The sequence below is a fragment of the Podarcis erhardii genome (assembly GCF_964252035.2).
Source record: "Podarcis erhardii genome assembly, chromosome: 12".
NCBI lineage: Eukaryota > Metazoa > Chordata > Lepidosauria > Squamata > Lacertidae > Podarcis > Podarcis erhardii.
Genome location: NC_138513.1, coordinates 29,028,632 through 29,051,680, shown reverse-complemented (window position 1 = coordinate 29,051,680; position 23,049 = coordinate 29,028,632). Strand labels below are relative to the sequence as shown.

Here is a 23,049-nt window from a genome sequence, read left to right as displayed (position 1 = left end):
ATTGCATAATGTTGCGGGTTGCCTTTAATTACTTAATTGATGTATGAGTATGGGAACTATTTAAATGTCTCCTCCCTCTCTCTGCTCCTCTGCTGAAGATGGATGTGACAGTTGTCTTTCTGTTTTGTTATTTGCTTTATAAATAAAACCTTTGATGTTACTCTTCCAACCACAGTTGCTTCTGCTGCATAGGATTGAGTTTAATATCTGCATAAGGGCATTCAATGCTCACAAGCAGGTGCCATTGGATGCCACCATAAGAATGTAAACCTCAGGTGCACAGAGATTATTCATTACATTTCCTGTTTCTGGGATGAGGAATAGGATCTGGCCCACTTCAACGTTCTTTCCTTTCTTCCTTGCCAAAGTGGGGATTTGCAGCCACTGTTGATCAGCTTAATCAAGAAACTTGGGCCCTGCCTATCTGATCCAGAGGGACATGCCACTCTGGAGTTGTTAAATGCCCTTGGGAAGCCTCAGGAGACCTACACACACACACACACACACACACACACACACACACACTTGCTGTCAGCAGCTCTGACTGATATTGTGATAACCTCTTCTAAAATGAATCCTGCTGATATATCTCCCTTTGAAGCTGGAGATCAACAATAATTTTTAAGAAGGTGGTATGGCAGAGCCATTTTTCTACAGCGTACATGACTCTTTCTTTTTTCCTTCCCCTAACTCTTATGACCAAACAGTTGCTGCAAGCTTTTAACGTACTGCAAAACTCAGAAAGCGTGCTTGGTCACATAAATTGGGGTACAAATATAAATGAATGTACCTAAGCACTCCCACATTTCTGAAAAATAGTGCAAATCTCATGAGGTTTACTACACTGTGTTTATTTTTTAGTATCAGAATAAGGATGAGAACAAACCTTCAATGAAAACTGATAGATGGGATTGATTTTGCTCAGATCATGAATGGCAAAATAAAGAAGGGATGCTCTTGCAGCTGCTGGCCTGTAATGTTCTCTGGCTTCGTTAATGTTAACTTCATTTTCTTTGGCTTCTGCTACCTGTAGAACAACATGTTTGAAAGTAAATGAAGAAAACCATCATCATTATATGAATAGGGCTGTGCTGTTAATCTAGCATCTACTTCAACAGATTTTAATCTATCTTCAAACTGAGGACAGAGGAGGGATTAGCTACACCAAATATAAGATGGAAAGACACGGGCCTCCATCCTAGAAGAATCTTCAAACATCTGAAGAAATCATATCCAAAATAATGAACACATGTGGTGAGCCACTTATGGTGAATTGGAGCTTCGTGAGTTGTAACTCAATCCCTGAAATGGTTTCCATGGTGGCAGAAGGTAGTCTTCTTACGTTTTTATCCTTTCATTAGTGTTCATATGCTGTAGGCCCTATCAGTGCCTTCAGTAACACGTCAGCAAGTTCTCCAGATGTCATTGCTATTCCCATCACCCCCAGACAGCATGGTCAATGGTTAGGAATGACGTGAGTTGTAGTCCAACAACAAGGGAAGGGCTAGAGTTTAGCCACCCATTTTTTAAAAGGAAAGAAAAGTGGGAAAAGGTAAACAACTCTCATCCAACCACCACGGTAAGCCCCTCTCCATTCCAAGTGGGACAAATTGCCTTCCATTATTTTGCATTTACTCAATGCTCCATCATCAAAATGAGTGAACCTTGAAACATGGAGAAAGGAGTTCTATCATCTATCTATCTATCTATCCCTACCCCACCAACTCCAAACTATTCTGAGCTGCCTCAACAGATGCCAAAATGACTGGAAAGGAGTAAGCCTCGCCCCTTCTGTCTTCACTTGTGATTTGAGCAATGCTCTCTCCATGAGGCACTGTATGGGCATAACATGTTGCTTTGAAATAGACAAGTATCAAACAGTAAAACTGCAAGTGCCTTAATCTCTATCTCTGCAGCAGTCGACTTTGTGGTCTCAAGTTTCTCCACGAGTTCAGTGTCTCCCAAGAAACTGCCCTCAGCAGCGGAAAGGCAAAACAGCAGATCGTCCTCCAAGCGCTTCAGCTGAATCTTGAAATCATTCTGTTGTTTTGTCAAAAGAGACTGGCAAACACAATGGAAAAAGTTTTAGTTGTAAATGTGGATAACTGATAGCAAGAAGTTTTTAGAACCTATTCTCACAGTGCATTGTATGTGCCTATGAGTGCTTCCAGCCATCCTTGGGTGTGAAACAGACTATTACAGTGTAAGTGTACTACCTAGTCTATATATTTATTCACCTGAAGCCATATCCAGGCAGACTTGTGTGCAACAGGCAAGGTATGTTGCTATCCCCTGCTTATTAAAGTTTAATGGAATTTAAGCATGGTCTACATATTATTTTTTGCATGCAAGATCCACTTAAAATTTTGGTATGATGGCTTATCCTGCTAACATTCATCTATAGCACTGACCTACGCTCCTAACGGCATGTGGCAGCATCAGTTTATGATATTTTTTTTTAAGTCCTCATGAAGATGAATCAATATACAGTCGTACCTTGGTTTTCAAACGACTTAGGAGTCAGAACGTTTTGGCTCCCAAATGATTGAAAATCTGAAGTGATTGTTCTGGTTTTCAAACGTTCTTTGGAACCTGAACGTCTGACGTGATTTCTGTGGCTTCTGATTGGCTGCAGGAGCTTCCTGCAGCCAATTGGAAGTCGTGCCTTGGTTCCAAACATTTTGGAAGTCGAACAGACTTCCGGAATGGATTCCGTTCGACTTCCAAGGTACTGTACAGTTTTGAATGAAATTCCTTCCAATGCATACATTTTTGCAAAACAATTTTCCTTAATATAATGAATTCCTGTATGTGACTTTCACTAATATATGCATTCTATGCACAGTTTACCCCAGTACAGGCATTTTTGTACACATTACCTGGCTTGAGAATAGCATTGCAAAATTCGGAAAAGTGTGAATCTGGCAGGATGGCTCTGTTTTGGATCACACATTGTTTCAAGAAGTGTGTGTTAGACAGGCTTAACTTTAAATGAGAAATTAATTGAATTTCTACCAAATCCCTACAAAAAGGGTATAAGATTAGTTGGCTGGGTGATGGAAATGCATTCTCTGCCCTGAACGTACACATTTAGTCTAATCTAAAGACAACTGGAAAGCGTTATTTTCCACTTAGTGATGCCGTCACAAAGCTAACTCTGATTTACTGTGTGATGCCATAATACCATCATATTCACTAGTAAGCAGTACAAATGACAAGAGATACACAGATTTTGTAGAGGGCACTGAAAGTGCTAGGGAACTGACTAATTCACACGTGGGTTTACCTTCACAGTCTCCAAATCAGGTCTTTCAATACTAACAGCCTCAGCTAACAGCTGGTCCTCCAAACCATCCTTTGTAACTGTGAAATTAATTAGAGTGGTCTGAGCCTGCAGCTCTGGCTTGTAGTGAGGATTAGCCAGCTTAGTGTGAAGGATGAGACGGAAATCCTTGTTGAATTCACATTCTCGATCTTCAATCTTAATATACCTGATATCAATTAAAATGAAAACTGTTACAAAGCACAGCATTGATTAATGCAGCTTATCAGCATCTTACGATAAACATAGAAACTATTTCACATGAGACAGAGTTGTATGATGGTGCATTCCAGTTATATGCCTCTGACTACTACACCTACTTGAGAAAGGGATTATCCAGTTCCCATTATTGACACCAACACTAATACTTTTCACTTCTGATGTTAGTAAGAATGCACCTGATATGAGCAGCCTGTTGAGGATATTATATAAGGATGCCAGATTAACCCAAAATTTATAGAATGAAGGCAAGGTCCATCAGTTACTCCTATTGGTATCAATGGTTCCACTTGCTCATGTCCCACGTCTCTGTTTTCTGAATTAGTCTGAGAAAGGCTGAAAAGTATTATATTTGCTTATTTATATGAACACAGAAATTATGAAGCAGTTGCTTCCAGTTTTTCCATTCATCTTTACAATTTTCTAAGTTGTAATAAACATCTGTCTAATTTTTTGTTTGGGTTACAAACGATTTGTAAGGATGCAATAAATATAGCCTGAGCAATTCTGCAAGAGGATACTTATGAACAGTTTTGGACATCTGTATTTCAAAACTAATTATATGAAATGCAGGATGTATTCTGTGTATTCTTCCCCTCCTGAGGAACATGCTTGTAGTGAGGAATGTGCTGACATCCATGTTTGCCAGTAATGTACTTCTTACTGCTTCCCCTTATATAGCTTTCCCTATTTCAAACTTGACCCCTTAAAGTGAAACTAGTTCAGTTTTCTAACACACGTGAATAATTTCACTTCTCTTTTTATCCCCCTTTATTGTCCCCCTTTCCCTGGTGGATCATGTCCTGTTCTCTAACCTACACGGGGAGTAGGAGAACTAAAAATATCAATGAACTAAGAATGTCAAATGGGCTAAAAACAGGAGTATGGCCATTGGGGACACTGACAACATTGTCAAGGGCAGACAGAGCCAGGAGGAGGTTGAGCCCAGGGGTAGCACAGAATGGGGAGAGGACGAACCTGAGGAGGGGCCCAGTGGGCTATGGGGCCCACTGCTAAGGGGCAGAGCATTAGAGACTGGTGACAGGGAGGGGAAGAGGCAAGTATCCATTGATTCTCACCTATTCCTTCACCTCATCTTCCCAGTTCCTTCCGGGGAGGAAGAGGTACATGAGAGTGAGACAATCTCTGCACTCAGAGCGGGGAAGGAGAGAGGTGTAGAGCACCAGGCAGAAGGCAGGGCAATTCTGAGATGCCACCCTCATCCCCTCGATCAAGAGGAAGTAAGAAATGCAGGCAGCAGAGGGAACGACAGCCTTGCCTCTTCGTAACTGGCAGTGACACTCACCTTTGGGATGCCTGGTGAGCAACGCTGCTCTACCTGTGGCACCCTGTTGATTGCTACTGCCCCTAGGAGAAAAAAATTGTGCCAACTTCCATTCTGAAGGATGTCCGCACCCAATTATAGACAGCCCAAAACAACTATCCACATGCACGGACAGATCTCTTTTTGGTATGGTACTATTTTATCAAGCTAAATAAAAGAACAAGTTTCCACTGCCATTTCAATGTGTAGGAAAAGTTTGGGTGCACCGTATATGCTGAATATTTGACTAAGCTGACTGCAGGTCCATAATGCAGGGGGACAACGGAAGACCGAGCTCAGAAATTAGCAACAGAACAAAGAGGGCAATTTTGTAACTCACTGTTCTTGTTTGTTTATCAAGAATCTTACCTGGGGAACAATACTTTGCTACCGCAATGCTAAAATGGCTTGTTGTAAAATGAGTTCTGGAGCCTTGCACTGAGATTCTACTTTATAGGTGCTCATTGCACAGAAGTAATAAATCATCCCCAATTTCTGTGGTTATTAGCTATGAAAGGCAAGCACTGCACAATGACTCAGTGAGTTTTATCACTGCAGCTACGTTGGTTTTTTTGTTAATTGCAGGTGTGGGGGAAATAAATGTTTGTGCTATTGCTCTTATGGGTCAGCTATGACATTAGCCAAAAGTAGGAGAAGAGACCACAGAATCAGTATGTCAGATTCAGCAAGACATTTATATCTAGGATAGTATAGGACAGGCGTCAGCAAACTTTTTCAGTCCCTCAGACCTTGTGGGGGGGTCCGACTATATTTTTTGGGGGGAAATGAATGAATTCCTATGCCCCACAAATAACCCAGAGATGCATTTTAAATAAAAGCACACATTCTAATGTAAAAACACGCTGATTCCCGGACCGTCTGCAGGCTGGATTTAGAAGGCGATTGGGCCGGATCTGGCCCCCGGGCCTTAGTTTGTCTACCCATGGTATAGGAGATGATGGTGTGGCAAGCATGGGCTCAGGTTTTAGAACCTTGAATAGGTGATGTGAGTAAAATTCTTAGACAAATATGGTGGGTGGGACTTCACCTCCATGTTGCAGAGGAGACTCTAAAGTTTATGTAGAGACCTCTAGATGAAAATGAAAAAGCAGAGAGATAGAGACCCAGATTTATATTGTGACCTTGGGTCAAGTCATTTATGCATATAAATGTTCTCCTGCGGGAAAAGGAAATGCAAAACTAAAATAAATGTACAAACCTTGCTGTTTACTTTTCTATCACATTTTCAATGAAAGCATAGGAAGGTATGTTGCTTCTCCATATGTCATGCTATGAAATTCCATCTTTGTCCCCTCAACTAAATCCCCAGTCCACACATTGGTCACTTTCAGGTTGACTACTACAACATTTAGAACAATATGCAAACATAATAATTTCAAATCATATGTACTAATAGAAAACTTGTTCTATGAATCTGGGTTTTTAAAATAGCCAAACTGGCCCCATTTTTGCAAAAGGTGGAGGTATCAGTAGCCTCAAGGGAACCCCGAAATCAGCTGTAGTACAAAACACTTTAGAGAGAAATTAGGCCAGGACTTTGGATGACAAAAACAGCTCAAATGAGCATGCTTAGTGGGCCTAAAATACTGATGGGGAGGAGAAGGAGAACAAAAACCCACAAGCAAACAAACTACTACATTTGAGAACAGCTTAGGTGAACTTTTAAGGTGATGAAAAGTGGCAGGCAGATTCCTGGGAAAGAAAGCAAATGTGAGCAGTATCCGCATGCTTTAAGGGGGGGAAGTGTTTTATCAAAAAACATCTAAAAAGCCCTGCTTCAAAACCTGCTGTTTGAAGTTAAAAGCTTCCACATCCAACCGGCGAACTCTAGCAGCTAATGCAGAGAGTGAATCTGAACATATCAGGTGTAGAGTTGTTACTTAGCAATCACAGCAGGCCAACTGTTCAAGTTGTTCAAACTACTGGAGAAGAGAAAAAATTCTGAAAGTTGCACAGCTAGCCTGAAGTTCGAGGCAAAAAAAGAGGAGCCTTTCCTATGTATCAGAAAAGTGAGTTAATAATCTTGCTGCTGCACGAAGACACACAGAACTGTCTGATTTAAGATAGAAGGAAACTGCTTAATATTATCTGTTAAATATTATCAAATGCATACCATGAGGGGATGTATATAATGCTATGAGGCTGAGCTGCAGTGTCCCTGAGGTTCATAGCCTCCCCACTTTTCCTTGGCCTGTGCAGCTGAGGCTCATTTTTTAAAAAAATGATTTAGCATTATGTTTGAACCAAGTCATTGATGCTATCAGTAGCATAAGGTCTTGAAGTATAGTTTATGTTTCAGAAGGCCTGATTTAGCACAGAACACAGATCTGTTTTTCAGGCCTTCTCTTCGGCTCATAACTGTGTTGGCATAACTAGAGAGTTGCATTAGAGGGAATTACCTCTGGTGACAGGAATCACTGTGAAAACTCAATTATAATTATGGTAATAATAAAACTATTTGGTTGTTAAAAGACCGTTGAATGCAGAGAGACTGCCTTTCTGATCTACAGATACCAGTACACAGTATACTAGTACACAAACATATATATAACTTTGCTGTCAATCAAAAATATGAGAAAAGCAGTAGAAGCTCCTTTCAGGTATCCTAAACAATCTGGGGAACAAGATGCAAAAAATAAAATAAAAAATCATTTACAGGTAGATGCTCTATTCAAGGGGCTAACTTAGAGAGATAATCTTCTCTAAATACTTTACTAACTACACTCTGCCCATAAACTGGATTTTCCCACCTAAAAGGTGGGAACACCTGGCTGCTTCATGGGAGAATCCCTTAGCAGGAGATAGATGATAGATATTGGATAACTATATATAGCAAAACATAGAATCCAACAAATAATAATTGCCCTCTTCTTAGCCCTGGTAGGCTTACCTAGTGGTGATGAAAAAAGGATTTTTGGCTCAGGTCAGTGGTGGGCTTCGCTGGAGGGATTATAACAACTATATTGATATCTCCTTACACTATGGATGGCTATTATCCATGTACAATATTTGTGAGCCACATCTTATGTGTATATCTCTCTCTAGACCAGTGCTTAAAGCTACGACTAGTACACAGAACAATAGCTGTGCCATCTATCTCTAAGACACCACATTGCAGGGCTGCATCTTCTTTAATGTAGCAAGTTTTCAGCTCAAGAATAATCTCAATAAAACGGAGCCAGGATAAAATTTTATGAAGTGGCTTCATAGAACAGAAGGTTTGCTAATATGCAAAGCTAGTAAATTTGCTTTGGAAGGAGCACAAGTTGATAAATCTTCCCAGTGATGCTTTCTGTCGATTGCTATTGTAAGATATATTTTACTTAAAATTAGGATTGTCTGAAGCTCAGTGGATTTAATTATTTGTAATTACCCAGTTGTTGTCAGTATGTGGTCATTTTATGACAGCAGTAGCAAGTGTGTGGGTCAGGTTCAACTGTATATCTTTTCAAACACAGAATTAATGTACTATTGATAAAACCATTACTAGAACCAAATTAAAGTCTGAGCTGATGTATTGGTCCACAGGGTGCTGTCAGACATGAAAGGAGTAATTAGTATTCATTACTTCATACTCTACAACATTCCAATTATTAATGAACTTCAACTGTTGGTCTGCACCATATCTATCATCTGCCTCTTTTCAGTCTTTCTTTATTAGGAAGGGGGGGGGAGGGACAAACACTGACACAATTCCTAAAATTAAGAAAGCATAAAATGTTGAAAACTTTGCTAAACTTTTTGCTGCAAAAACTGGTGCTTGAGACCTGTACAACATGTGATCAACTATTTAATGGATTATGTTTTTAAAATGAAAGGAAGGACTCAGACCAATTAAATCAATCACCGCTTATTCAATTCTATGGGGAGAACCATGCATTACACCAACAGAGAGAATTGTGGCACCTCCAGAAATGAATATATTTATTGCAGTATTCACTTTTGTTAGTGAAGTGTATCCTCATTTGGAAGATCCCCTCGTCTCTCATTTATACACACACACACCAATTTAATTCATCTGCAGATGTAGCCAAAGCTCCACAATTCACCCAACCACCAACAGTGAGGCATCAGGAGACCTGGGGGAAAGCCCAAGATTTGTCTAAGTAAAAAAAGTACCATATTTTTTTGTGTAAAACACACCCCCATGTATAAGGCGACCCCCTATTTTTTGGGACCGCAACAAAAAAAAGGGGGAATTGCCCAAAGTTATTGAGCTTTTCTTGGGGGGGGGAGATTGCCCATAGTCACTGAGCTTCTTTGGGGGGGGGGCACAGCCTGCCTGCCTACCACTGCAAATTGCATGCATCGCCACAGCCAACAATCGTCTGCACACTCGCCGCCAACTGCCGTAAATCGACTGACCAGTTGCCTCAGCAACCAATAACTGCTGCCAATCTCCTGCTGGCTTCTGCCACCAATCGCCCAACCACCCTCTGCTATCCGTGTATAAGAAAACACACAATTTTGGCCAATTATTTCTAAGGAAAACAATCATCTTATAAATGGGAAAATATGGTATTTGAAATCAAATGGGGGGGGGGAATTATTTGACTGTAGCTGTGATTGGGCACAAGTTTGTCCAAATCCTTCAACAACAACAAAACGAAATGTAAAAAAAAATCCTCTATACACTTGTATTAATTTATCATTTACAATTAACAATACACCTAAGTGTCTGATGACAATTAAGTTCACAAAAGTTCAAATAATGTAGTTCACATAAACTCAAAGAATGTCCCCATCCCCATCTCCATCTATGCAATTTTAAGTGTTGTCATGTTGCAGTTTCCTTAAGTCACAGACAGGTGGCTCTGTGAACTACAGCAATATGAACATCTTCTGACAGCTGCCAGGCCATCACAGAGCAGCAGCACCAGCAGGTGGCCCAACAAATGGTCCAGGAGAGCTGCAGGGGAACTGTCACAACAGATCGGGGCTCTGCTGCCCCTGCACAAATTATGCCATTTCAGCCTTCTCCTCCAAGCAGGATGGCTGCTGAAGAGCTGTCCTAGGCTGTTGTGACTCTACCTCCGCAGCCTACCGCCTCCCTCCTCCTCATGAGAGAAGGTCTAAAGCAGTGTTTCCCAAACTTGGCTCTCCAACTGTTGTTCGACTACAACTCCCATCATCCCTAGCTAGCAAGACCAGTGGTCAGGGATGATGGGAATTGTAGACCAAAAGCAGCTGGAGACCCAAGTTTGGGAAACACTGGTCTAAAGGGGGTGGGGGGGTGTTGGGATGCATCCGGGGAGATGGGGGAATATGGCTGGCCCCCAGCTGGCTCCATCCACCGGCCAGCAGCCGGGCGAAATCTGGTTATCAGAACAGCATCTATCAGCGACTCAAGCCTCAGAAGCCTTCAGAGACTGAGCACGCTCTAATCAGCAGAGTGAATAAATCTTCACAATGGAAGTGGTGGACAGAGGCATATGTAAGCATATTTACAGGCCTTTATACAGCATCAGGAACAAAGGAAGAACATGTCTGCTTCCCTTCGTGTCCAAGCAAAACAGCAGTATAGCAATAGCTATATACAACAGATGTTCCCAGCAGACTGTGCTGGAAGTAAACAGACATGTGACATACAATAACTCCACATGCCTGTTCTAAAGGTGGAATGGTACTATATCCTAACAGGGGGTTCCTTCATGGCTTCCCTTGGCTGCTACAACCTTTTGCCTTCTTACACAAGAAGCTCTCAAGAGAGCGGTGTGTTTGTCTGTGGTTTGCCTGGGCCACCAACCCTTCCTTCCTCTCCTTGCGGGAGAAGGTCTAAAGAAAGTGGAGTGTTCCTTCATGGCTCACATGGACCACCTCCCTCTTCCTCACAGGAGAAAGTCTAAGGGAAGGAGGCAGCTTGGTGAGGTTTAAGAAGTGTGGGGAGAGATTTAGCTGTCTCTCCTTAGTACCTTTAACGTCTTTCCCCACAGGTAAGTGGCACCTGGTTTGGAGGGTTTACCACTCCCTCCCTCAGGCAGGGATCCATAGCAACTGCTGAAGTGGAAAGGAAAAAGTCTAAAGGGTTGACGTGGCAGGGGGAAGGGGAGACAGGATGGAGGTGGAGGGAAGAGTGAGAGGAGGTTGCAAGCTGGGCAAGCAGCGACACGTCCCCCAAGATATACACCCACACGTGTTGTATATGTAAGCCTATTGTCAAGAATATATTGTGAGAACCTAAAACTTTTAATTTCCTGGTGGCATATTTCCCTTTCTTTAAGACAACTTTTCTCAACTAAATGGGAGACTACTTGAATGGGCACAATTAGGAATGACAGAGTCAGACCACTGGTCCTCCAAGTTCAATATTGTCTATAATGACTGGCAGTACCTCTCCAGGGTTTCAGACAGGTGTTTCTCCTCGTCAATGCGAGGTACAGGTAATAATCAATGCCAGGTATAGCTGGTAACAACAGCAGCAGCAGCAACAACTTTATTATTTGTACCTCGCCCATCTGACTGAGGTTGCCACTCTGGACAGCTTCCAACAAAATCTAAAAACACAAAGAAGCAACAAATGTTTAAAACTTCTCTATACAGGTAGGAATGACCCATGTCTAAAACTCTGGAGAGACACTACTAGACAGAGTTAGATAACATTGAGTTAGGTGGACCAGTGGTCAGACTCTGTGGTTCCTAACTAGGGACAATAAGTGCATCAATAAATTATGTTGTTTCTATTAGGATTCTGATGTTTGCATAAAGATTTAGATTCTCCAAGAGCCACATCCAAATTTCCAGTATCAATACACCTGTTTCACAATGCACTGCCTAAAGGAACAATACATAAAAAGGCACAGGAGCATCATCTACCTCTTCCAGAAGGTACTTACTTCCCTTTTTTAACCGTGTTCCTTCCAAGCAGGGGATCAAGTACAGGGTCTACTGCTTCATCCAAATTTTCAATCAAGACAACATCCCCACAAGCCAAAGCTCTTTCAATAGTTTTCAGGAACCTTTATGTAACAACATAAAATAGGATTAGAAGATGATGCTAGGGGTGGATTACTAACGTCTGTAGAAAGTGAAGAAATTTGGGAAGCTGGGAAGTGAAGAAATCTGATGTGGTAGAGCAGGGGGAATGGTAGTGCAGCAGAAGTACCCATGTAAGTAAATTTGGGTTATATGACACTACTGCTTTCTGAATTTCTCTCTCTGTATGGAACTGTTAAGTTGTCAGTGGTGGCACATACCTCTCTATTCCCCTTCCCAGCAGGCATCTTGAATGGATCAAGGGGAGGGGGGGAGCGAGCACTGAGAGACTCCCCCCCCCACACACAATATAAGAGTGTTCTACTCTTCAGCATAAGATAGGTCAGCAAACTTTCCCCAAAGCTTCCCATCCTACAAAAACCTTACAGTAGGCTAGCGAGGATCCGGCTCCTTGCTTTCACTCCCTGCTCAATCTTTGGATTCATACAAAAGTGAAAGTGTCCAGGCTACCTGTTTTTGTTTTGCCCTAGATACACCTGAGGAAGCTTGAACAATTGTACGCTTGACGGAGGGAGGATCCCAATGGCCAAATCAGAGACCTCCTGTTCCGTAGCACTGGAAAACAGCTACCAGACAGCATTATCCGATGCCTGCGTTCAAGTTTAACAGCTTGATACATTAGAGTGAAGCACCTGAGATACATTCAGTGAACTAGGAGGGCTCCCTGCAGTGGCAGATTTGATAAGCACAGAGTTAAACAGAAGTGAGAGGAGATCAATTCTGAAACAGCAATGCCAACTTTAGACTATATAGGTTAAAACCAACCTTCCCTGGAAAAGAAATGTATCATGTTGTCATTTATGCATAGGAGTACTTTTTCAAAGCACACATACCCCTTCTGTCCTAGATGTATGATTTTAAGGTCAGCTCCATATTTATTCTTTATCCATTTTATTCCTTGAAGTTGAGGGTCTATGAGAAGTGGCCAGCGCTCGCAGTTTGTAAGAATAGAGGCGTTTTCGGTTGACATTCTGTCACTGGGCAGACCTTCATTATTCCATGCTGCAATTGTTGCATCATCCGTCAACATGGCAATCACGTCTAAGTCTTCACGGACTGGAATGCGAATCTTTGAAGCAAAGAGAAATATAACTTTATAATAAAGTTAACAAAAGAGCCAACAAGATGGTATTGTGAATAAGGGCAGATATAATCTAGTTGGCAATGGCACATTGGGTAAATAAATTGCATTCAGTTGGAGAAAAGCAGAACTGCCTTTTCGTTAAAAAAAAAAAAGAAACAGAATCCAGAGACACAAGAGTTCCATATCAAGTTTTGCATTGCAAACACTCACTTCTTGAGATTTCAGAAATGGAAGCCACATGAGTTCCATCAGCTCTTGGCGATAGGGTTTGGTAAAGGATCCAATGTAAGAAACAAAAGCTGCCGTTAACAAAACATCCCCACATACTGTTATTTCTTGTGCTTCAAAGGTTTTAATAGATTGGGTCCAGCGAACGTTTTCAGACTGAAAGACAAAATTATAAAGTAGCATGGGGAAATCACACAAGTGGGTTTTTTTGTTCGGTTTTTTTTGGGGGGGGCGTCTTAGATTAGAGTTTCTGCCAAAATGTGAAGATCAATACAGTAGATTTAGGCAGGTTGAGTGCATTTGAGACAAACACAAACAGTCCACCAATCAACGGAGCATTAGTAATATGCTCTATGGCAAAGACCAGGACAAAGGTATGCCCAGCAACATGTGATGAATCAATGATATACTGAGACAGCCCCATGGTTGTCAAGGAGGTTCCAAGCCAGACCATATGGGGCCATCATGGGCGGCCAACCCATTAACAGCTTTTAGCATATATTAAGCAGAGATATGTGCAAAAACTCGCTCTGTCTAATCATTCCGTACCCATGGCAAAACTTAGGTGCCCATCAAACCTCTTGCTGGGAAGAAACCCCCGAGTTATAACAACATCTGTGATTTGGCAGAGGGCCTTTGGCTGGTGCCTACCTCCAAGCTTTGGTTGGTTCCTACTTTGTGTATCTTGTGGCACCAACTGAAGGTCTCCTCTTCCACCAATTCGTTGTGCAAGTGCTTGCAATGTAGATGTCATGCACATGGTAATATGGCCATAATGTAACATTTAATATATGCAGTGGTGATCATGGTTTAAAAATTCTATATTATTCCCTTTTTGTGATTTGCCCTGACACCCCTTGTGATGAGGGACAGGATACAAATCCTATAATCAATAAACAAACAGCTACACATTCACAGGCTCTCAAAGAATGAAGCTGAAATTTCAAAACACAGCTATTAAACTGAACTTCAATATGCAGAAAGTATGCCCAGGAAAGGAGATTACAACAGTTTCTGCTGTTTAAACTAGCAGCTATTACAATCCACAATTCTATATTATTTCAGTATAAAACATTCTTGCTATCTGGTATCTTTTACAGAACCTATTAGTTCCTTTCTTAAATCACTAGCTGAAGTGAACCAAACAAACCCATTAACTTGCAGGAGGGAATTTTGATTTATCCATTCTCTTTCCCTCATTGTCACTGGCTGGTAAGTCATAAACAATAAAGTGCACCTACCTCATTCTACAAACTAGCTTTGAAATCTGAAGATTTACTAAACATAGAATGATTGTCTATTTAAATCTTCAGTAATTTTACTGTACCACCCCAGCATCATAAATCACAAGTGACATTGGCTAACAAGGGTTTAAGAGTTGGAACATGTAGTGTAATAAATTTCCAGACAGTTAAAAATCACTATAATTTTATTCTAATGCATTATAGATTGCCTGTAATATCATCCTGGCCGGGGTGACCCATTTCTAATTTTGAACAGCTGTTCAGCTCGGGAGTTAGTTAATGATTAAATATAAATTGCCTGATTTATTAGTCTGAATGGTTGAGCTTCCAGGTCAATGGCATATAGACAAAATCATCAGTCTTGATGCTTTTCAGAAGTTAACTGTCTCCTGTTTAAGTCAAAAAGAATTTATTCTCTGAGGAAAAGTGTTGATGCTCTCAATTAATTGTTATATTTTCTTTTTCTTTCTTAGCTTACACAAGTACTTTTAAAGTGGAGAGGATTGTCACTGTTTGGTAGTAACAGAAACTTGGAGAATTCTAACACAGTAGCAACTAAATATATAAGCAAGGCATTGCAGGACCCAAGGATATGCAATTCTTTTTTAAAAATCTTTTACCTACTTATAATGTTGATGCAATGCAATTTCCCCTTCAAAACTACTCTAGAGTAAATGGAATGCAAGCTGCAGGGCACTTCAGCTATAAATACTATTATTTTTAGCAGTGCAATCCTATGCAGGTTTAATCATAAGTAAGACCACAGATTCCAGTGAGACTTACTCCTGTGCATTCTACTGGTTTCCAACAGCTCAACCCTATACATTAGATATGGGGACCTTTGGCCTACCTGGTGTTGATGAACCACAACTCCCGTCATCCCTGGCCACTGGTCATGCTTGTTAGGAGTAAGGCAAGTTGTAGCTCATCAAGATCTGGACGTCCAAACACTTCCCACTCTTGCTATGCAGTCTTACCTTGGTTGCCAAACATGATGCGTTCTGAGAGTCCAATCAACTCCCAGAACCGTTCAAAAACCAAGGCACGGCTTCCGATTGGTTGCAGTAACGACCCACAAACCACTTTTGAAGTTCCTTGTGCGCGTTCTCTGTGTATGCCTGTCTGTGTTCCCATGCACACAAATGGGTTCCCTGGATCCCACTGATTTCACTGGCTTAGGGCCATCACGTTAAAAATCATTAAATAAATAATTAAATAATTAAAACAACTATGTGCAAACTAACCACTAAATCATTATCTGTTTTGATATGAAGATGCTTTTATGCAGATGGAAATAATTAGAAAACTAAATTCCTTATAGGGTGTGTGCTTTTTTTGTTAATTAAGTGTATATTCTGTACTGATTAGAATAAGATTAATGCCTTTTATGAACATAAGAAACAATGCACTGACTGTAGCCCACTTATCCAAAGGTTAAGTGCATTGTGGGTGGATACAAAATGACTCCGTCTTGACCTGAAGATTATTCAGTCTCAGTGCTCATTAACCAAAGGCTGACCATGCTGTCAGAAAGTGTTCACTTTTCTGCACAGATCTAGCGACTTAGTTACAGAGATCTTTCTCTGGGGATATACAACCCACAGAGCAAACATATCGCATATGATGCAAAAACAGCAGCATAATGTCTAGGGCTGGATAGCCAATTAGGCTAAATACACTGCAGGGGAAGGCGCCTGCAACAATATCTTCCCACCCACCCAAAAATAAATTTCTACAGTATAATTATTCCAGAGTTCTGAAGTGTGCGTACTCATAGAGCTCCTTATAGGAATAAATAAACAATTGTCTTAGCATCTCACTGGGACATATGGAAATGAACTTCTTAAGTATGTCTGGTGGTGGAGCACATGGTGATTATGATGAATTCCTAGTTTAATTAATGATGTTAATTTCTAGCCCAGGCAATCTCTAATCTAACCAACCTAGCTATTGGAGCCTGAACAGACCTAGACTTTTTAGGAACCGTCTAGGAGCCATCATCTATGAAGTTCCATCTATTGCTCGATAAAAATTAAAATAATTCTCTACATCTTCTATTCAACAAGAGAGAGAGAAAGAATGCTATTTAAGCTGCTTTTCCCAATAATTTCCCAATAAGTAGCAAACTTTCTCCTAGAGTTCAGATCAAAGAGTCTCACTGCTGCATGTAACTGGAAGGTGAAATCTTTGGTGCACACTTTAGTCATGGATAATAAGGAGCAATGAGGATGATTACTTAAGTAGAAAGATAGATTCTTCTTATGCTTGATGGAAATGTGTTATTATTTCACAGAGTTCAGTCCTGGTAATGAAAACTGGTTCTGGAGCTAAGCTCCAATAAACTCTGCCTCAAATTAATCCTTTCGTGTGCACACATTAACCTACACCACTCCAATAGGTAGGGAAGGAGAGCAAGCAAGGTGCTCCATGCTGGGGCAGCTTGCACAATATCCATGTCGCCATATTGGTTAGTGTTTTTCCTCTTCCTGATAGTTTAAAGCGGCTCTCATTTCAGCAACTCAGAGGCATCTAAAACCTGACACTCCAGAAATATTTCATTTCCCCAAGACCCTTCTCCTGAATACAGGTTCGCCTGCTTTGATCAGAACTCCTGAGAATGATATTAATGAATATCCTACTTGCCTCAAGTCCTTTAACAAGTCTGTTAGCCAGCTCTATAGTCTTATTGGTTCGGCTGACATCTTCTTGACATCTGACTTTTTCTGCTGTTGCTTTTTCAAAGGATGCTGTGAGTTTGCACAGATTGAGATCCAGCTCCTAAAGAGAGAGATAGTTTTCATTCATTCATTCATTCATCACTCATTCTTCACATACTCCTGTTGGTGAATAATAAAAATACAGTGGCACCTCGGGTTAAGAACTTAATTCATTCTGGTGGTCTGTTCTTTACCTGAAACTGTTCTTAACCTGAAGCACCACTTTAACTAATGGGGCCTCCTGCTGCCGCTGCACCACTGCTGCACGATTTCTGTTCTCATCCTGAAGCAAAGTTCTTAACCCAAGGTAATATTTCTGGGTTAGCAGAGTCTGTAACCTGAAGCGTATGGAACCTGAAGCGTATGTAACCTGAGGTAACACTGTAATGGTAATACTTTCATACAGTAACCATCTGAAGCCTCATCAAAATGGCAGGCCACAAGTGTCAAATATTTTATGCTATTTGCCTCACTACTATTTCCTTCATCTTCTCTCACTCATTTCCCTTGGACATCTCATGTCGCATTTATAATTCATGCAAGAATCTCAGTTGCCCATATCATGCCCCTTAGCTGCCATTGTCTCAGCTGCTGATGTCACAACCTTTGATGTTAAGAAAGCTTTAGTCGACATAGTCGCTTTGGCAATAGAGAAACAGGTGGATCCAAACTCTTTGAGCAATTTATGCAAATATATGAGGACTTTCAAAAGACATCCTGCTCGTGCAGATCAGCTGAAATGGACAGAGCTCCTGAGCTGCTTATCAGATAAAATCCATCTGAAACTGTCAATGATGTTAAGTGGCTTTTGCCAACATGTCTATTAGGGCCTGAGAGAAAGTGCAATCCAGAACAGCTGGAGGGCACCAGACGGTCAAAGGCTGATGTAAAGACTTCAATGCCAGTATTTTATCTTGGTATTCTGTGTGCCACTATAACCTCATTTTGCAATCATATAAAATGTATCTATAATCTCAGAGCCATTGTAATGTGTTTTATAGCCATGGACAGGGAGACCACCCAAAGCTAATTCAGGAACCACAGGGGTGGGGGAAACCCAAGAGTGATAAAATTGGGAGTGTTAAAATTGTAGAGAAGTGAAATAGCCGCAATGCCTGGTTAACCAAATACACAAGTGTGACTAGAATTCATGTGGGTAATGAGGTAGCTGATCCAATTTTGTTTATGGAGGCATTTATGGTAATGATTTGAAGGTTGACCCATTCTGCATGGCAAAATGCCACCAGCTCTTCCAAGAGCTTTTAAATGGAGACTTGAGCAATGTGGAACATTAACTGTGATCCTATGATGTTTAATGGACTATGAACAAGTCTTGAATGTAGCAAGTAGCAAGAAGGCTAATGTGGACACCTGCCCCCCCCCCCCAGCATATTTCTAGTGCCAAGAACTGAATAAAAGACCAACAGGCTCTTTTTTGAGAGGGTGGGGAGTGAGTCTGTTTCTATTAAGATGGCTCTTATATTTCTCATGGAAGGGAATAACCAGCAAAGTTTGTTTGCTGTTCATTAGATGGGAGTTACAGGCTAACTCCTCCCCATATTTTTCTAGTTGCCTTTGATTGTTTTTTCCCTGCCTTCCGGGCCCGCAAAACTTGTGAATCATCATGCCAAATTCAGCTCATCAGCTGTGTAGGACAATTCATCAACAGCTTAATAAACATCTTGTTCTTTTGTGCCTGCCTCTGTCTTCAAAGTAAGGTGGGATTGTCTTGTATTAAGCAGGTCCTAATAGGTGGTGGGCAATGCATGGCTCTGTGGGTTGCAAGTTGTGAGTCTTGGAACTGTTCTTTATGATTCAAGTGCCAGGTTGGATGACGAAGGGATAGGGTTGTTTTTTTAAGCATGCAGCCTGTACCTGGGTATGCCAGAATGCAATTCAGGAAGATGAAAATGTAAATGATTACATGCTGGGGCCATTTAACGCTTCTGAGCTTTTCCTTTCCTACAGTCAATTGACAGTGGGAAAGGGCTGAGTGCAAATGGACTGCCAAAATTTTATGTGCCTGGGAGGTGAAACTGGTGGAGCCATTTCACCAACAGTTCTCCACAAGGTGATGGAATGCTCCAACAGGAAGAAAAAAAAAGTATCTCCTGAGAAATATTTTGCTCAGTATTAATTGAACCAACACCACCAAGAAGGAAAGGAGGACTGGAAGGAGCAGAGCCAGAACCTATTGCTTTCTTCAACAATATTAAAACCGAATCCACAACTGAGTCCAAAATTCTTCACCACAAAAAATGTATATTATATGGTAGGGCTTGAGATTCTCCAGCAGTCTGGGGTGTCTGTGAAACAGAAGATTCTCACATAATTTATCAGAAAACACTTTTCTGTGAAACTGGTCCAGTCCCATCAGTTCACCAACATTCTACATAGTAGTGTACGGTACTAATATCTAGCAATGTTGTTATCCATAGTCAAGTGTCCTCTAAGATTTACTTATAGGTACCATTCAACAAAAGGTACTTTCCAGTGTTAATGAAAACCTTCCTACCAGATTTAACCTTCATTCTCTCTTCTAAGTATGGCTGGAGATTAGGAATTAATTATGCCTTAACTGCCATTTGAAAACTCTCATTTAATTGTCATTTTTGTTCCTGGGAGGCTTTAATAAAAGATTTACACCCTCGGAGGGGGGCGGGACTTTTTATTTTAAACACAGAAGAAATTAATTAAAGGCACAGTAGCTCTAAAATTGTTGAGGGCTTTTCTTTAGGAGCATTCCAGCATGGGAGTCTGGGTTAGAATGCTGGCACACTTAGGCACACACTTCTGAATCACTGGTTGCTAATCCAGTGATTAATGTTATATATGGTAAAACAAAACTAAAAACCAAAACTTAAGATTTGTGAGAAGGTATATAGCAGTTTTACATTCAGCTTCAAAATGAAGCCAGTTTGGGAAATCCACACAAACCTTTCTAGATTATTACAGACCAGACTGAAGAGTGAATTTCAAAGCAACTGAAAGCTTTGGTTACAACTTAATTCTGTTTGGTGTCATTTCATTGGTTTTTGAGTTTGAGAAATATGTTTGGGAAAATTGAGGCTACAATCCTGAACACCATTAAAAGGGGATTATGCCCCAATGAACACAGTGAGGCTTACTTCTGCATAAAACATGGATGTAAGAGCATTCCGAGGCGGTTGTGTTGCCCACCCTACAGTCTGCTCATAGGTTGGATGACGAAGGTGAATTGCACTCTAAAATATGTTTTAACAACATTTATTGCCTCTAAATGTGAATAGACAGCCTTTGGATACCAGTGTGCAATGTGGTATTAAATGCAGGGGCTCTCCTCAGTCATTGCGAGGTTACACAGGCCACAGCTTAAACGTTTCTGCACCACATAGATAGAAGCAAAGTTTACATATCAGAGACGTAGAAAGAGTTGTGTAGATTGAAATAAACCTTTTGAATCATGTAAAATATTTCCATGGAAAGATTTAAAAATAATAATATCCGTTTCAACAACATTAATTTTGCTGTTGCATACAGCTGACAAGGATTTAATTTGTCATTTTGAAATATATTTTAGAAGGCATTAAAAATGAAGGGTTGTTAGCACAGTGCCATCCAAATTGATGATGTGTTATTGATTACCAAGTAATAGCTGCAACATTTATTAATCATTACAGAAAATTACTAGGTAAAAAGAATACTTCTGTATGAAAAATTAGAACCATGCTTTCCCAATAGAAAACCACTGGTTTATGGGACAGGATTCCATTGGAAATCCATAAGATGGGGACGACTACCTGTGACTCTATTTTTCAAAGGCGTTAGGTTTGCTGAACGATAGAAAGAATAGTAGGCCAATAAATGGCAAACAGACATAATGCTGAGGGATGCATTGAGAACTGAAGGCCAATGAGCAAATGGATCAAGTATTGATAAAGGATGCTACTTGATAGAAAAGTTACCACCATACAAATGTACAAGGAGCAGCATCTAATCTCATTATAAGCACTGGCAGAGAACTCAAATTAAGGAGTGAGGAATAGGCTACATAGCTGAATTTGAAAGTAGCTGAGATCTTTAATTATATTTTGAAAGGGTGGGTAATCAAAATAGCACACAATTTATCTTGCAAGTAATAGGAGGTCATATCCCCCATGGCTAGAATTTGCTTTGAATTAATCTAGAAGAGGACTAGTTTTGTATCTTGCACATTTGCAAAAAGTGATCAATGACAATTATATTTATTTAAATAAATGTATATTATGTTAATAATGTGGCTGAATGGGTTTGGGGGAAATTCTCTAATTTCATGTTAAAAGATTCAGCGCCCACCCCAAACAAAAAAAGAAGATACATTCAATTGGTTTATGGGGGGGGGGGGATGCAATAACGCCCAATATAACTATATCATATATTAGACACCAAAACAATAGCTTCATAACCTGGCAGGGCTAGAAAGCAATAAAACACCTTATCTTTACAGACAGCCTCTGTGCATTGCCACAAAGAATGCTAGCTTGTTAGATTTGCTACGAAGTAGTGCAAAATTAGGATTGGAGCAAGGCCTACCCCAAGTTTTTTCCTGATGGCTTCCAGCTTTTCAGTAGCTGCTGCAAGTTCCGCATTTGCTTGGGCCAATGCTTGGCGTTTTGGCTCCACATCACAGTATACCTGGGAATTCCAATATTAGAAATTCTTAAAACTATGATAACACAAAAAAGTTTTAACAAGAAGTGATGAAACGGTCATGTTTTTATCGCAACCTTCAGTTGTTTCCACAGTTTATTAGGCAATATTTCAGCCGGAATTGATCGCACCCTCCCTTCTTTTCAAGTTTTCAAGACGCACTTGCAAGTCATAGGAAGAAACATCACACAATAGATAAATTGGATGCATTAGATATACATTTAATTAAAAGTAACGTCCTGGAATATGATAGATAATCTAACACTTGTATTTCAGTAACCATTTGCTATCAGATTGCTCTGTGTTTGTTATTTGGTGCATCACAATCTTAGCCTCCAATATGAATGGAAGTCTTTTCCTTCCTTTGCTGAAAGGTTTGATGTCTCCAAGGGAGGCTGGTTTATTAGGACAGAGCATTGGCCCACCAACTTCAACCTGCCCCCCCCCACTTGCCTGACTTCTTATTTACACCCTGCCCAGGAGAACGGCACTGCCTGTTCATTTCCTCCTCCTCAATCTCTGTTTTGCCTTTGTAAAACTAATCAGGGAGTCGGGGGCAGAATGAGTTTGTTTTGCCTGTCATTGGCTGCAATTCTTCATATCATTAGCTCTAGCTCCACCTACTGTTGATCTCCTTCTACCCTACCCATCCCATCCACTCACCATTGGTTTTCTCTCATTACATTGCAAGGTGCTTTATGAACCCAACACCCTATCCTTCTGAGGTTTAAAAAGCAGTACTTGATGGTGTACATGAAAGGATGGTGACATGATGTTTTGTGTTTTTTAAATACTGGGTTGTATACAGACTGTATCAGCCATTCTTTAGCCTCACTAAAACCAAGTTAAGGACATGCTAATCATGCCTGATTTAAGTCCCATTGCTTTCACTGTACCCACACACATATCACAAGGTTGGATTCTCTATGTTGTGTCATAGTCTGAAAACTTGGCTTTGCGATGCTGTTCTTAACATTCTAATAGAGTGCAAAATACTATTTAGCATTTTCATTGTGCATTTAGAGTGTTCAAAGTGTTTCACATACATTATTTCACTAATGATGGTAACACCCCGATAAGGCATTTTCCAGCGCTTTTGAGGCTGAGAGATGGGGACTTGCGTAAGACGGCCTGGTAAGTTCATGGTGAAGAGAAAGCTTGAACTGAACTTGCTCACATATCTTAGCAGCTAGATCATAACTTAAGAGGGACATCCATTTGATATGTTC

At 40.6% G+C, this 23,049-nt stretch overlaps 1 protein-coding gene across 4 annotated transcripts in view; it reads right to left on the bottom strand.

Annotated features, from left to right (window-relative positions):
- DNAH11 (dynein axonemal heavy chain 11) overlaps positions 1-23,049 on the bottom strand; it is a 146,555-nt gene that overhangs the window by 24,728 nt on the left and 98,778 nt on the right. For all 4 annotated transcript variants that reach the window (XM_081881816.1, XM_081881818.1, XM_081881817.1 and 1 more), the window contains 8 exons: positions 21,704-21,805; positions 17,079-17,213; positions 13,174-13,347; positions 12,713-12,948; positions 11,720-11,842; positions 3,287-3,491; positions 1,897-2,061; positions 887-1,027 (listed from right to left, as the gene is read on the bottom strand). In XM_081881816.1, the coding sequence (XP_081737942.1) occupies positions 887-1,027; positions 1,897-2,061; positions 3,287-3,491; positions 11,720-11,842; positions 12,713-12,948; positions 13,174-13,347; positions 17,079-17,213; positions 21,704-21,805 (1,281 nt within the window). The remainder of the gene's footprint in view (positions 1-886; positions 1,028-1,896; positions 2,062-3,286; positions 3,492-11,719; positions 11,843-12,712; positions 12,949-13,173; positions 13,348-17,078; positions 17,214-21,703; positions 21,806-23,049) is intronic.